This window comes from Dipodomys spectabilis, unplaced genomic scaffold (assembly GCF_019054845.1).
Source record: "Dipodomys spectabilis isolate Male_0828 unplaced genomic scaffold, ASM1905484v1 ptg000079l, whole genome shotgun sequence".
Classification (NCBI taxonomy): domain Eukaryota; kingdom Metazoa; phylum Chordata; class Mammalia; order Rodentia; family Heteromyidae; genus Dipodomys; species Dipodomys spectabilis.
This window is the reverse complement of record NW_024870756.1, coordinates 969,291-984,356: the sequence shown is the minus strand read 5'-3', so window position 1 is coordinate 984,356 and position 15,066 is coordinate 969,291. Positions and strand designations below refer to the sequence as shown.

Genomic DNA, 15,066 nt, shown 5'->3' with positions numbered 1-15,066 from the left:
AGGCACCCAGGATGAAGAGTTGATCAGATGTCGGAGACATGAGCATTTTTCACTCGTGGCACTTCCTAGTGATAACTGTACAGTATGCTTTTGGTTAAAATTAAACTTTTCTATCATTAGTTTACTACCTTTCAAGACAATTAGTTTGCCACAAACACTGGATGACAGTCTTGTCCATTGTGAAGTCTGACTTCCTGTGCATTTGTAAGATAAAACTCATTTTTACCTCATCTGGCTTCAGGATATGGCTGCAGTTTCTTGTCCCCACCAATGTTGATAGTAAAGACAAGATTCTAGTTACTGAGGGGTTCTATCAACATGCCTTCCAAAAGCCAACCATGAAGTGATCATTGCAAGTACTTAAACATCTTAGTTATTAGAACAATCTAATAGAACTCATTCACTTAAAGAAATTCAATATTCAGACAAGGGTTGCTTTGGAAATGCTCATGAGGCAGTGTTCCTTCCATGAGCTAACTGAGCTCTGACTGCCTGGCAGAGGGCTGGGCTGTGACACACTGATCATAGATAGGAGCAAGTACTGAGGCTAAAGAGTTTCCAGGCAAGACTGGATGCTACCACCTTCCCCAGGAGTCACCCAAACCAACAAAGCTCATGCTAGAGACTTTGCTTCAATGAGTCTGGCTTGAGAAGAGGGAATCATTAAAAATAATTCTCCAGGAAGGTGATGTTTTTTAAGTTAAATAAGCTAGTCTGACAGAGGCAAGTATCTCTCACTTAAGGAAACCAGGAGAAAAAATAAAACAAGGTCGTGGAAATAAAGGGGAATTATGGGAGATATGGAAGAGAAAAGAAAACTTGGGAAAAGGAGTAACAGAGCACAATGGAGGGATGAGTATGACCAAACTACATTGAATGCATGTATGAAAATGTCACGATAAAATCCGTTACTGTGTACCATTATTATACATCAATAAAAGTAAATAAAGGCTCTCCAGGTGATTTTATGTGTAGCCAGAAGTGAAGCCGCCTGACACAATGGATCAGAGAAGGAATCCAGAGCAGCTGGTGGGGGAAAGTAGTACTCCCTTCTGCTTTACCACTCCTAATGCCAGTACCCTTCCCCTACTATCCCTTCCTCCTGCTTCATCAGATTTCCATTCTCCCTGGATTATTTCCACAATCACACAAACTAGTTTCCATTTTTCCTATCCTTAAGAAATCCTCTATCAATTCCCCATCTTCTTCTAACCAGTGCCCATTTTCCTGCTTTCCTTTAAAGAAAAACTTTTTAAGATCTATTGACCCATTCCATTCTCTCAGCCAGCCCATCTTACCATATGGGTGGGCTGTATATCAGAGCTCTTCTTTAACGCCAGAAAAGGGGGTATTGAAACAGGCATCGTCTAATGGAGGACTGGCCATAGTCATGCCTACAACATTCCACATTTAGCACACCCTAATGCAGCCTATGTCTGACCTTTCAGTGCTGTAGTCAAAGCTCAAGTGAATAAAATAAAGATCTAGAAACTTTTGAGAAAATGGCGTTTAAGAACATTGTTGACAATGATAATGACGATGAAGTCTTTAGTGCAGGGGCAGATGTGACTTACACAGTGTGTGGTGGTGATGATGACAGAACTGGAGATGAAAGAGAGGCCATCGTTCATGCTGACCTGGAGAGCAGCTTTCCTGAAATGACAAGGCAACCAGAGATACTTAGCGTGGTGTACAGTGAGCAATGGACAGAGAGCCAGATACACAGGTCTGCTTTGGGCTCTGATCCTAACAACCCTGGGGACTGCAGTGTCCTTCCTGTGGGATTGGGGCTTATTCTAGAAAAATCTGGAGGATGTTCTTCCTGGCCTGTATTTCTTAAACATTCTAGAGAAACGTTAGAGGTGCTTGGCTGGTGTGTCAAGGCCGGGCATTCAGAGCTCCTTGTGTAGCAGCATATTGCATTTGAGTCACAAACTCTACTTCTGTTTCACTTACTTGCCACACTTTGTAGGACAAAGCATGCCTAAAAAGTAGTCCAATGTTAGGGACCAGTGGCTCATACCTGTAAGATACAAGTTTTGCTAATCGAGGAACAAAGCCAGCCTGGAGACTCTTATCTCTAATCAATCTGAAAAAAGCTGGAAGTAGAAATGTAGCTCAAGAGCTTGAGGCCGAGTTCAAGCATCACTATCACCACACACACACACACACACACACACACACACACACACACACACACACACACACACACACACACACACACACAGAGTAGTCTAAGTCAATGGGATAAAAGGGGTGTCTGGTTATTTTTAGAGGTACAGCAGTAGATGTACCAGCTCTCCTTCTATCCCTTCTCATCTATAAGAACTCACTGAAATATGAGCTCCCATCTTGTTACATTTCCCACAAGGCACTGGGATAGTTTATGGAATCACAGGTCAATGTCAGGTACCTAGAGATGATGGTCTTACAGTGAGAGTGAATAACTAAAAGCAGGATTTAACAAACAATTTTAACTGTTTCTCCTAAAAGCCCTAACCCTCTTGAGCCTGTTACACTTCATTTTGGAGCAGGTTTTCCAGACTCCACACCAATACTATCTCTTTGTATCCCTAGATAATTCTTCTCTAGCTTAAGATGCAAATTATTTTTTCTTTTCTTTTCTTTTCTATTTGTCGGTCATGGGACTTGAACTCAAGGCCTGGGCGTTGTCCCTGAGCTCTTTTCTCAAGGCTAGCACTCTACCATTTTGAGCCATAGCACCACTTCTGATCTTCTGGTGGTTAATTGGTGATGAGTCTCATGGATTTTCCTGCCATGGCTGTGATCCTTAGATCACAGATCCTGAGTAGCAGGATCATTTTTTTCCTATTGAGTATTTTTACCATATCAGATGGGCAGTTATTTATAATGCCACCACTGGGAGATAGCTCCCATAAATGAGTTCAGGGAAGCTTGTGGAGGAGTGAGGAAGATGGACTGCAGGTATGAATGTGCATTCTTAGCCTTCACCAAGTAGTAAAGATCCTCCTTCATCATTCTTAGTTTTTCTCTCTCCAGGAAGGAGATAACATTCATTTATCAGGGTATCGATGACGCCAGGGTGAGAAAACATGGGAGAACATTCTAGAAACATAGCTGGTATTAAGTCAGACAGAACTTGGGTTAAGCTCTGGTTCTTCCATTGACTGCTGCATGACCCTGAGTAGGTGACCTAAATTCTCAGCCCTTCTTACCTCTGTTGAATGGGGATGTCTGGTTCAAGGGAAGGGGAGAGATGAGTGGATACTCTGTAAAATATTATCGAGGTGCCTAGCTCGCTGTAGGCACTGGTACCATCATGACTGAAGGAATCTAGAGAATGTTCAGGGTGATACTTTTTGCCCCCTCTACCTCTTCTCTCCTTCCTGGCTATGAGGCTCAGTTGCTGGTGAAAACTTACATGCCAACTTCTTTTAAGATGGGTGCTGGGCAGAGCAAATAGGTGTCTTCCACAGCGAAGGGCTTCTCATCTGTAAAGAAGAAGTACTGGGTTAAGAGGAGTGAGGCAAAAAAGTTATAATTCCAAATTCTGTGACTTTTAAAAGACCTTCAGTGAAGTTTAGGGAGACAGACAGAAGCCAAGAGCTTTCTAAAATAAAAACTCACGTACCATACTATCCATTAGCAGTGAACTCAAGCCTGAATATTAGTTTCCTGAGCTTCTATGTCCATTGAAGTCAACCACTGAGGAACTAGAGTCTCTTACATTACATCATGAGCCTCCTTTCTTCTCAGGAATAACTGAGAAGAACTAAGAAAACATTTAATTGGTCCTAAGGAACTTCATAGCCATATCAGTGACAAAGGCAAGAAGTGGCAACACCAAAAGGGCTTCAGGAGACAAAGGGCTTCTTTTACAAGGGTGACATGATCACATCCTAGGGAGATCTGCAAGAGTTGTGCTTTAGTGGAAAGGTGGGAAAAAGGCATTCCTGGGAGGGAATGCAAAGACAGGGTAAGCAAAGGTGTTGCAACATAGGAAGTGGGCAGGACTTTAAAAGAGCAGCACGAAACAAAGTAGGGCCCAAGTTTTTTTCTCTGAATTGGTCCAGGGATTACAGGGGGATCGGCAGAGTTTTATAGCCATGGAAAGAAATGCCGAAGATTTCTGCACAAAACTGAAATGATGCAGTTGGAGGATTTGGCAGATGTAGTTATGGAAGATGGATAATAGTGGCATAGTCCTAAGAGGTAGTGAAGTTCTTGCTCCTTTTCTGATGGACATCTAGGAAAAAGCTTAACTTCATTGTAACCAGGGTCTGGGCCCAGAAAAGCCTGTGTACTCAGTAGATAAAAGAGTCATCCCTTCATGCCTCACTGCTTATCGGATATGTAAAGAAGATTGTGGTAGGACCCACTGAAGAGATGAAGATGAGCAATATTTCTCCTTCAGTCAAGCCATCACCACTAGTACCACTTAGAAGGTACAAAGGGATACAAATATGTTTGAAAGATTCTATTCTGTTATCAGTCTTCGCTGTGAAATCAATGCCTCCTGTGACATGTGCCAGTCATGACTGCAGAGAATACAGTTGACATTAAATGCTTGCCTGAGTAGCGATTAGGAAGCCCTGTGTCCTCTATGGCTGGAATTATGGGGTTCTGCTACCTGGGATGGGAATAAAGGACCTATCTACTTGCTAAGCACTGTGCTTAGTGCTTACTGAAAACGAAGAGAGAAGATTGCTGCTTTGGAAAATCCTGGCATGGTGAAAGCTTAAGAAGGGTATTTCCAAGTCATTTGTTCATTTATTCATAGATTCAACTAATATTCACTGAAGATTTACTAGGGGCTGGTGATAAAGGCTTCGAAAATAGAAACTTCCTGCTTTTATGAGTTTTACAGGAGCTACAGGAAAGAGTTATTCTCTCCCTCCCCTCTCATATATAAAATTTAAGTGTTTTCCATGGGCCAAGCACTGTGCTAGGTTTTACAATGAATATGAGATAAAGCCTCTTGTCCATGGAGTTGCCATGCTAGCAATCACACATATTATAACTGTGATGCACACACATACCAGAAGAGAGGCTACTCTTCATCTGGGAAGTCAGGAAATACTTCCACAAGGAAAGGCTACTTAAGCTGAAACCCAAAGGCCAGGTGAGGAGAGGATATACACATCCTGGGGTATGAAGGAGGCCAGAGCTCATGAGAAGTAGAAGAAGGCCAATGAAGTGGGTGATCAAAATGATACCAGAAAAGTCAGCAAGAATGGATGAAGGCTGTAGAGGACAAAATAAGGCTTTCTGGGATTGTACTTAAAAGCAGCAGGGTGCTATTGGAACGTTCCCCTGTTTTGAGCACCAGTTGCTGGCAGATTATGGACTATGCAGGAATGGAGAGGGTATGTGGTGTGAAGCTATGACACTTATGATGATAGTAGAGGATCACTCAGAGCCTGAAGCCATTATTACTGAAGCATTGTAACTTTCAAGATGCCTTTCCATATATGGTAAGGATGACAGCCAGCCTCACCTGGGCATGCAATGTGGGCGCTCTCCAAGCACTTCATTTAGTTAAATTTAATCTGGCAGAGTTGTCAAGAGGGACAACATTCTTTTCTTGGGTCTGCATCAGGCATTCTGGAAGCAGTTTTCCAGCTAATAAACTGTCTTTCAATTCAGTAGCACCAGCACTCTCTTTCCTCCTGAGTACCTTTTGAGCAAAGGCAGGAATCATCAGGCTCTTCTTTTTTTCAGATGCCAAACAAAGGTTCTAAACAGTGATCTCTGGTTGCAGAGCAAGAGGCAAGCCAGGATTATAAATGAATGCTGCATTATTCTTTCCTGGTTAAGAGACTCAGCATTCCAGGAGAGGCTTGTATCAGGGGAGAAATCAAACTTGAGACAGGCAGGGCTGACTAGCACTTCTATTTGCCTATCCCATTGCACACAAACTAGTAGTACCTGGGGATACACAGCTTTCTGCCCACAGAGCCCTGGGAAGCCACACAGCAGGCCCAAGAGGCTTCTTGACTCCATTTGGTGGGAAGAGCTGCGTCACAATGAGAAGGGCATTTGAGGTGGCACAGAGCAGCCATGCAGCCAGGGCAAATGCAGAGGCTACATGCCCATATTCCCATTAGTGCTTGAGCTTGCAGGCTCCCTCCTCAGAGTGCCTGTCTCCTTCCCTCCTGCTAACTGGAAAGGAGTGGGAAGGGCAGTGGGCATGGCCTCGTCAAGCAGCCATTTCTCACTGTCTCCCTTTTCATTTTCCTTTCCTACACATTTCTGGGACAAAGCAGAGGAGCACCTCACTGGGAGGACAGAAAGCTTTGGCCACAGATACAGGACAGTTCTGACACTTCCTTCAGTTACTTTGTTTGAGGCTGTAGGCCTGCTCTGTGAGCTGGCATTTTCTGCCCTGAGAGGGATTGTTTGGTTTGGAGCCTGTTTTCACTTTACCACAAAAATGAGTGGCTTTTCTTTTCTCTCTTTCTAAACAAAAGAGGGCCATTTGGTTTCTATAACTCACATCATCTGACTCCTTCCTGGAATATCCATTTGGGAAGGAGGACACAAAAAGCTTCTTCATCGGGCCCTCCATGACTGGCTCTCAGGCTATGCCAGCCTCACTATAATCTCCACCAAAAACTAGGGTGTTGTGCTGTTTATGGGGCTGTAATCTACTGAGAGGACAATGAAATCTCTGCCTCTGCCTACTGGGCGGCCATTAGTACTGAGTTGCCAAGAGAAATGGAGACCAGGAGCTTGGACTAACCTTCCTGACTTTTGTTTTCAACTGAGTGGAAAACTGGGAAGGTGTGGGAGTGAAAGACCAGAAATTAAATGAAATTTGGGAATGATCTTGACATAGAAATTCTCTTGAATTCTCAAAGCTATTTCAGAATTCTGTGCTACTCTGAGATAGGTTAACCTCAAGCATTTGTTGAGAGGAAACAGAAATGTGATTTAAAGATCAATGAATGCCATTATATTAAATTGCTGAACACCTCAGACTTGGGAGGTCAGAAGCTGCCGCCTACCTATTCAACATGAAGCCTCAAGTTCAAACCCCAGGACAACCAAATAATGATGATGATGATGGTAGTCATAATAATAGTAATAGTAGTCATTTCTCATCACACAGTTACAATATCAGAAACAGAAGAATGATTTACTTGTTCAATACAAGAACTGTTAGAAAACAAGAAAGAGTAAACACTTCCTTTGTCTTGACAGAGGAAAATTACCTCTAAACTGGAAGCTGGCTATATAGGGCACAGAGAAGGACTGAGGAAACTCTGAGGCCTGCAAAGTCCAGGTTCAAGTCCCAAGTTTTTCTCTTACTGGTGGGTGACTGGAGTCAAGTTTATCTGTAAATGGTGATGACATTACTGCGGAGAGTTTTGTATGAGTAAATAAGCATGGTACTTCACGTTAATAAGGGTTTAGGAAATATTTCACTTGATTATATGGCACCAATTTATTTAAAACAAAAGAATTTAAAACAAAAGAATTGAAGATCACAATTTTCAAAATGTCTAATTGCTAAATGACATCATTCTACTAAAGTAACATCGTTTTAAACATCAGGAATTCCTCAGAAAATAAAAGGCTTAAGAGAATTTGTGTGTGCATAGACAGACATACACACACACACACACACAAACACACACACACGTACTGATTGTGTTTAACATTATATAGCCATGATCTGCTTGATGCTTTGATGATCCTGTGAGAGATATTACTACTTGTAGTTTGAGAAACTGAGGCTCAGAGATATGAGTTAATTAGTGCTACTGGCTTGCTCAAGATCAATCTACCTAGTCTTTTTTGTTTTATGTTTTTCCTGGTGGTATGACGTTTGAACTTAGGGTTTTGACTTGCCATGCAGGTGCTCTACTACTTGAGCTATGCTCCCTTTGCTGTAGGATCTCTTGCTCATTCCCAGGCCAACCTGGACTAAAATCTTCCCATTCCTTGCCTTCTCAGGACCTAGGATTATAGGCATGAGTAATCATTACTGGGCCTAGCTAGTTGGGCCTAGAAGTAACCATCAGTAGTACAAAAATGGAAGTGCTTCACACCACCCACGTTGGAGATGAATGGTCAGCAGACTTTCAATGGGCAAAAATGGATGCCAGCAGAAGGCATGCCTTCCAGGAAAGAGGTCTGGGGTTGAAGAACTCTGCAACAAGACTCTGGAGTCTTCTGAGAGGAGTATTCTGATCTAACAGGAATGAACTCATATTCTGAAACTATAAAGGTAAATGCATACATTTCCATGGTTTTTACCTTGGGACAACATCCCCTTTTTTCAAACTATGAAGAAGGAAGGTCCCAGAATTTCCTCTAGTAGTTTGGTGACTAATAGATTTGGGATAAAACCAGGATTAAAATTCATTAGCAAATTCAAACACCAATCAGAGTGAATCCTTCCACAGGGCTGATTAAATCATTTAAATACTTCCCAAGTCTTGGCAATCTTTTCTTGATATAAATATTTATATCTGGCAAAAATGAAAAGAAAAACAACCTCTAGTCTTATCTGGGGGGAGTTTGTTGAATCCTTCCCAAAGCTGATGTATGCCCCAAAGTAGAGAGTTTACATTCCTACTGTAACATTTGCATTAGGCAGTGGGGAAAAAACAGTAGAGGTTATGGACTGAATGAGCTCACCCCACTGTTTTCCCTCATGTTTCCTGCACCTAGGGGGCATTTTCATGGCTGCTTGGAGCCAAGTATAACTGTTCAGCACCAAATTATCTGCTGGTTGAGAATGTGGCTCCAAACTAGAGGAGAGTAGACATTTCCACCTTCTCGCTGCTTTCAAAAGTAAACAGCTTTGAAAAAAAGTTATGCTTAAAATATTGTGAAAAATTTGAGCTACAGTTATAATCTGGTAGAACTTCAAGTTGACAAACTTCAAAGCATCTGGATTGAACTTTCTGGATCTCCAGCCAGACAAGAAGTGATTAGTTTTCTTAATGGGGCTGCTCAATGCTAATTCACAGATGTGGGAGTCTTATCACAAAGTTCAATGGGACCAACTGCTGAGAGGGTAGTAGTACTGGGTTTCAAGCCAGGGCTGGAAGGTTTTCATTGATAGGTATGAGAACAAACCCAGAATTCTTTTGACAAAAGACATATATCTCTACATGGGGGAACAAAGCAGAGAAAGGTTGAATGTGGTTCTGAAGTCTGAAAAGTGAGAAATGAATGTCAAAAAAGAATAGAAAGAGAGGGAGATAGGGTAGATGCATCGAACAAATTGGGGGAAAACGTCTTGAAAATGTAGTTCACTCACTGTAAAGTCTCCTCTTATGATCTTCTGAGGTCAGAGGGATTCCTATTAAGTGAAACCAGGCTGACCATCACCTTTTTCCTTAACATGCCCTCTCCGTATGCATTTTTTTCTAGCCTAAAGTTTTCTTGGAAGCCCTTACCACCTGGGTGCCATGAGAATGGCCAGGTAAAATCTCTGGGTGCACACACAACTATTTCAGCAGTACCTGCTTATAGTAGGTATCCAGGGTAAGTATTTTGACTTCCCATTCTGTTCTTTGGCAGGCTGCAGTAGATGGAGAACAGTAAACACACAAAATTTGTGCTATGGAGATCCATCAAGGCTCAGCAACTTACATTCTGTATCTAGTTTGGGGCAAAGCTTTTCATCTTATTCATAACTCAGAGTTCTCATCCAGAAGATGAGCATAATACTCATTTCCTATATTGTAAATAATATTGTTATATGTGTACCATTTATAAAGTACTCAACATATGTTAAATTTTATTACTGAGGTGGGATTCTGTTGGGCCCATCACCCTTAAACACAAGGTGTCACGGTGAATATGTTTGTAAATGGACTGGGTCTTCCAACTTTCTACCATGTTCTATCAGGGCAATACAGTATAAGTGTAACAAGAAGCAAGATATCTATCCAGGTAGCATCTGTGGACATGTATATCATGCAATGAATCTCCAAAGGGGGTGATTTCCCCTCAGCAATGAGACAGTTTGGGTTGCCACAACAGGGGAGGAATGGTATTGGTAACTACAATGCATAGGACAGCTCTCACCCCAACCATTGATTATCCAGCTCCAAATGTTAATACTGCCATAGTTAGACTTTCATAGTTTGCTTTAGCCCACTGTACATATTACTAGGAGTCCACAACTTCCAGGGAACTGGAGTGAAGTCAAGAAAGTTCAGAGTGGTTATAAGATGATGGGTAAAAGAGGCAGAGGGGTAAAAGAGACACATTGGAAAACAAGTCCTGGGTGGAAGGGTTGTAGAGTCAGAGCACTCTCTATATAAACGTAAGTATAGAACTCAGAGGATCCTAAATATAAGCAAGATCACAGAACGCAGAGTTGAGGCAGTTCTTAGAAGGAAATGATGCATATTATCTCAGTTACTGTGCTCAGGAGAATCATGAAGGACAAGGGACAAAGAACAGGGTGAGTGACCACAAATCCATTCCTAGAGGAGTCAGGCATAGGATGCAGAGGCCTATTGGATTGTCTCTGTTGAGCTTAAAATTTCTTGAGTCTCCCACAAGGTTATGACCCTTTCTTCTCCCATAGCTCTGGGCACAGTCAGACTGTCTTTTCAGCATGTAAATTACTATGTGTCCATAGTTTCTCTTGTTTTCATTGATGATAGAAGTAATATATGTTTAGAGTAAGAACCCTGGGGAATGCAGATGAATGCAGCTGATGAAAAGCTGAAAATTACTGATAATCCTAATTCTTAATGATAAACACTGTTGATGCCCTGGGGTAAACAATTTTGGATTTTTCCTATTTATAATAGTTTTTAGTTAATGGGATCATATGACACATGATTTTATGGGGTTGTGGTATTTAATTCTTTCTAAAGTTAATAGAGAAGCTTGAGGTTTTGCAAGAAAACTAAATGGAATAATGAGGCTCGGGGCTCTTGTGAAGCATTTTGTCATCTCAGTAAATCCACACCAAAAAATTCTTGACCGTTGACACGCGTAAAAGCTACAAATTATCTTCTAAGCAAAGCATTAGGCTTTAAAATTTTTTGTAGTCTTGAAGCCAGAATAATTGCTGCACTCCAAACAGTTGTAATTTACTAAGAATAAGTGTACTTTTTAAAGCTTTGTTTTTGCTTGGTAAAGGACAACTCAGGATTCATGCAGAAGGTATGTGCTTTCTGACATGTAAACTCTTGCAGCTGTGCACAATTAGCACTGGAAGGATGTTACCTCTGGAATTGAGACTGAGGGGGTAAACAGACCAAAATGGCTAAGGTCTTCCACACAATCAGAATCACAGGTTATGTCAGATACTGATGCTCTTAAAGGATGAAACCCACATAGAAATTCAGATCTGCAGTAGGAAGGTGACACTGGGCACATACTTAGCTAATAATGTGTGCTAAGCTATTATGGTATGCACATTAGAGGCCGGAGCTAAGTTGCACGGAGAGATCTACCAGAAATGATTTCTTCCTTGCATCGGTAACAAGCAACTTCCCCAAAATGAATAAATATTCAAAGAATCTCAGTTTGAGGGGATACATATTACTAGTCTGCCGAGACTTCCCTAGGGTAACCACATTTACTTCCATCCTTGCAATCGCAACAGTACTGAAGGAGGAAAGGTGCCATTCCCCGCTGGCCATCATGCATGAAAGCCCAGCCAAATGGGGCAGAATAGAAGAGAATGCCAGATTCCATACTCAGGACAGCAGGGCTAGGTGGAGATAAGAAATAAGCCAATTTTTGCCCAAACCACACTCCAAAGAAGAGTGTTGTGTGGCTGAGTCTACACAAGCATGCAGTTTCCCCCTGGAGGTCATTGCTTATTTGGTAGAGTAGGGTCTACATCAAAGTTGACTCCATACACACTGCTAACTGTACTGTCCAGTTTGCTTGCCTCCAAATGAAGATCTTGTTGGCCAGATCACCTTTTATCTTCACACCATTCCAGATAGCAGTAAATTGCAACCTACCTATATTTTGTCTGAGCCTAAAGATAGGAACATACATGAACACACCCTCTCCACTTCACAAACCAATGGGCCAAACCAGAACCTAGTCTACAAGTGGAAAGGAGAAACCTGACCAGATATAAGAAAAGGAGCCATTCAGGGAACCAGGAGAGTGCTTCACCTCTTTCCACATCATCAGCTATAGACATCAACATCAGCCAAACAGTGCTGAAGCAAGTGTTCATCAGCCTCCTGGGCATCAGAAGTTAGGGGGACTCGGGACTCCTGGGGAATCTGTGGTCCAGAGGCAATGTAGAGATGTGCTCTAAAGGCTTGGAATCAAACTGCCCAAGTTAAAATTGTTTTCATCTCCGGTATCTGAGTGACCTTGGCCACTTGATTTTTCTGAGACCCTTTCTTCATCAACAAAACTGGGGATCCAGATACCCCTCTGTCACAGCAGTTGTGATAAAGACACAGGGAGAGCACTGTACAGGGGCAGGTACAAAGCAATCAGTGACTTCTACCATTCAGATAAATCTCCCTGATGATGAAAATGTGTATCCCAAATAAGAACCAGGAGGCTACTGGTTCCTTTGTGTCTCTTCATTTTGAGTTCCACAGTGATAACTCATCATCATGTGACATTAAATCCCCACAGATGCATCCAAATTGCAGTAAGTATCTCTGACCATTATAAGCAATACTTTGCATGACAAAGTAACAACCGGCTTCTGTATAGGAACCTTTAGGTGTCTTCTTCCCTTTGCCTCTCCTCCCCAGCAACCACTAGGAGTGCACCAGTAATCTTCCACAGCAGCCCTGATGCACAGATGGTTGGTTGTAAGATCAAATAAATACAGTAAGAGTAGATCTTTAAAGCCAGGCATGGGTGGCTCATGCCTGTAATTCTAGCTACTTGGGAGGCTGAGATCTAAGCAATATGGTTTGAAATCAGCCCTGGCAGAAAAGTCCATGAGACTCTAGCTCTAATAAACTAGAGAAAGCCCCCAAGTAGCACTATGGCTCAAATGGTAGAGCACTAGCCTTGAGCACAAAGAGGCTCAGGGACAGCACCTAGGCTCTGAGTTCAAGCCCCAGAGCCAGCAACAAAACCCAAAACAAAAACCAGAAACAAAACAAAACAAAATCCTTTAAAACAAACACACTGGAACTTCCATATACAAATGAGCATTGTTTCTTTCTCTTGGAAAGTTCTTTGGGATTCTTTTTAAATTTAAATTTAATTTTATTGTAAGTGTGATGTCCAGGGGGATTACAGTTAGATATGTAAGGTTATGAGTACATTTCTTGTCAGTGTTAACCCCCTCCCTCATTTTCCTCCCTCTTTCTCTCCCCCACTGCCCCCTCCAAGTTGTAAAGTTCATTTCCAACATAGTGTGTTGTGAGTATTGCTTTTGCATTGGTTCACCCTTTGTCCTTTGTCTCACCAATCTTTGGAATTCTTAACTGCCTCTGTTACTAATGTTCACTTAAAGTGTTTCAAAGGAGGAAACATTTTATCCTTGGGAGTTTTCAAAAAGTGAATCATGACAAGGCCTGGTGAATACGATTGGAAATCAAGCTAGGAAGTAAAACATGGATAATGGATTTCTTACATGCCCTATATAAATGGAATCTTAGTGACTGAAAAGTCAATCGGTCTCTCTTTTTGCTGTTCATTGATCCTTTTTATTGTTTCTAATTTTATTTTTATCTTTAGGAGTTGCCATTTAATGAAGTAGTATATAAATACAAGGAATCTTGATCAATGTCACCCCTTTTTCATCATTATATCCCATCCCTCCCTCCCAAACATCCCTTCCCTCTTTCTTAATTTGGTAAATATGCATTATATAGAATATTATGACTATATCCCCCTTACTGTCTTCATTCAGTCTCTTCTTTATAGTCATATATCACATGCTCCCATACAACACTGGGATAGTCCAGCATGTGTTTCATGATTACATTAGCAAAACATCCTTTTTTTTTTTTTTTTAAATTACTCTGCAAAAAAACTTATTGTTCTCACCTCAAACCTGGGTCTCCTTTTTTAATATTCTAATCTGTCCGCAATGGATTTTCAGTTGAAAGTGGATCTTTTTCTGGCACTTTTTCTGGTGCATGCAGAATAAATAGGACTCGAATGAAGATTTCCAAGATACTTTCTTGGCCAGAACTTAGTTGAGTCTGGTGACTAAGACTCAACCAAATTTAAATTGAAGACCTATGCTAAAAATTAAACTAAATTTTAAATAATTTTAGTGAGTCCTTTTCTGGTAGCACAGAAGCCACGTGATTGTAGAAACCTTAGAAAATGCAGACAGGAAGAAAGAAATGAAAGTTAATGGTAGCCTCGTTCAGAGGGTCCTGCTGTTAACATTTCAATGAATGCCTTTCAAGTCTCTCTCTGTGGAAACGTGTATGGAAAAATAAAAATAGCTTTGATATACTGTTCCATAAATTGTTTGTAACACTCAATGACATAACATTAACATGTTTCACATCACTAATTGTTCTTCTACACTATTTAATTGTACAGGGGTGAAGTATAATTTATATAATAGATTATCTATGGGAGCTCTTCCCTAGCCATACAATGGACAAGAGCTCATATCTAAAATATACTTAGAACTCAAAAAACTAAATCCCCAACAACAAAATCCTCAAAGAAACAACCACATGATTAATAAGTGGGCTAAAGTCTTAAAGAGAGACTTCTCTGAATAGAAGAAATAAGAATGCCCAATAGACACATGAAAAATGCTCAATTTCTTTAGCCATAAAAAAAATGCAAATCTAAACAACATTGAGAGTCCACTTCATCCTTGCTAGAATGGCTATAATAAGAAATCTAATAATAACAGATGCTGGAGGGAGTGGCCAAAAAGAAACCCTACTGAATTGTTGGTGGGAGTGTAAACTTGTTCAAACACTTTGGAAAGCAGTATGGAAGTTCCTCAAAAGACTCCACATAGAGCTCCCCTATGACCCAGCAGTCCCACTTTTAGGCATTTACCCAAATGATCACAAACAAGACCATACTAAAGCTACCAGCACAACTGTTTATTGCAGCATTATTCACCATAGCTAAGATCTGGAACCAACCCAGATGTCCCTCTGTAGGTGAATGGTCTATATGATGGAA

At 41.2% G+C, this 15,066-nt stretch overlaps 1 protein-coding gene across 1 annotated transcript in view; it reads right to left on the bottom strand.

The window, feature by feature from the left end:
• Window positions 1-15,066, bottom strand: part of Antxr1 (ANTXR cell adhesion molecule 1) — a 211,470-nt gene that overhangs the window by 100,769 nt on the left and 95,635 nt on the right. Inside the window, exons 11-12 of the mRNA XM_042683107.1 lie at window positions 3,404-3,473; window positions 1,575-1,653 (exon numbers count right to left, since the gene is read on the bottom strand). Coding sequence (XP_042539041.1) covers window positions 1,575-1,653; window positions 3,404-3,473 — 149 coding nt within the window. The remainder of the gene's footprint in view (window positions 1-1,574; window positions 1,654-3,403; window positions 3,474-15,066) is intronic.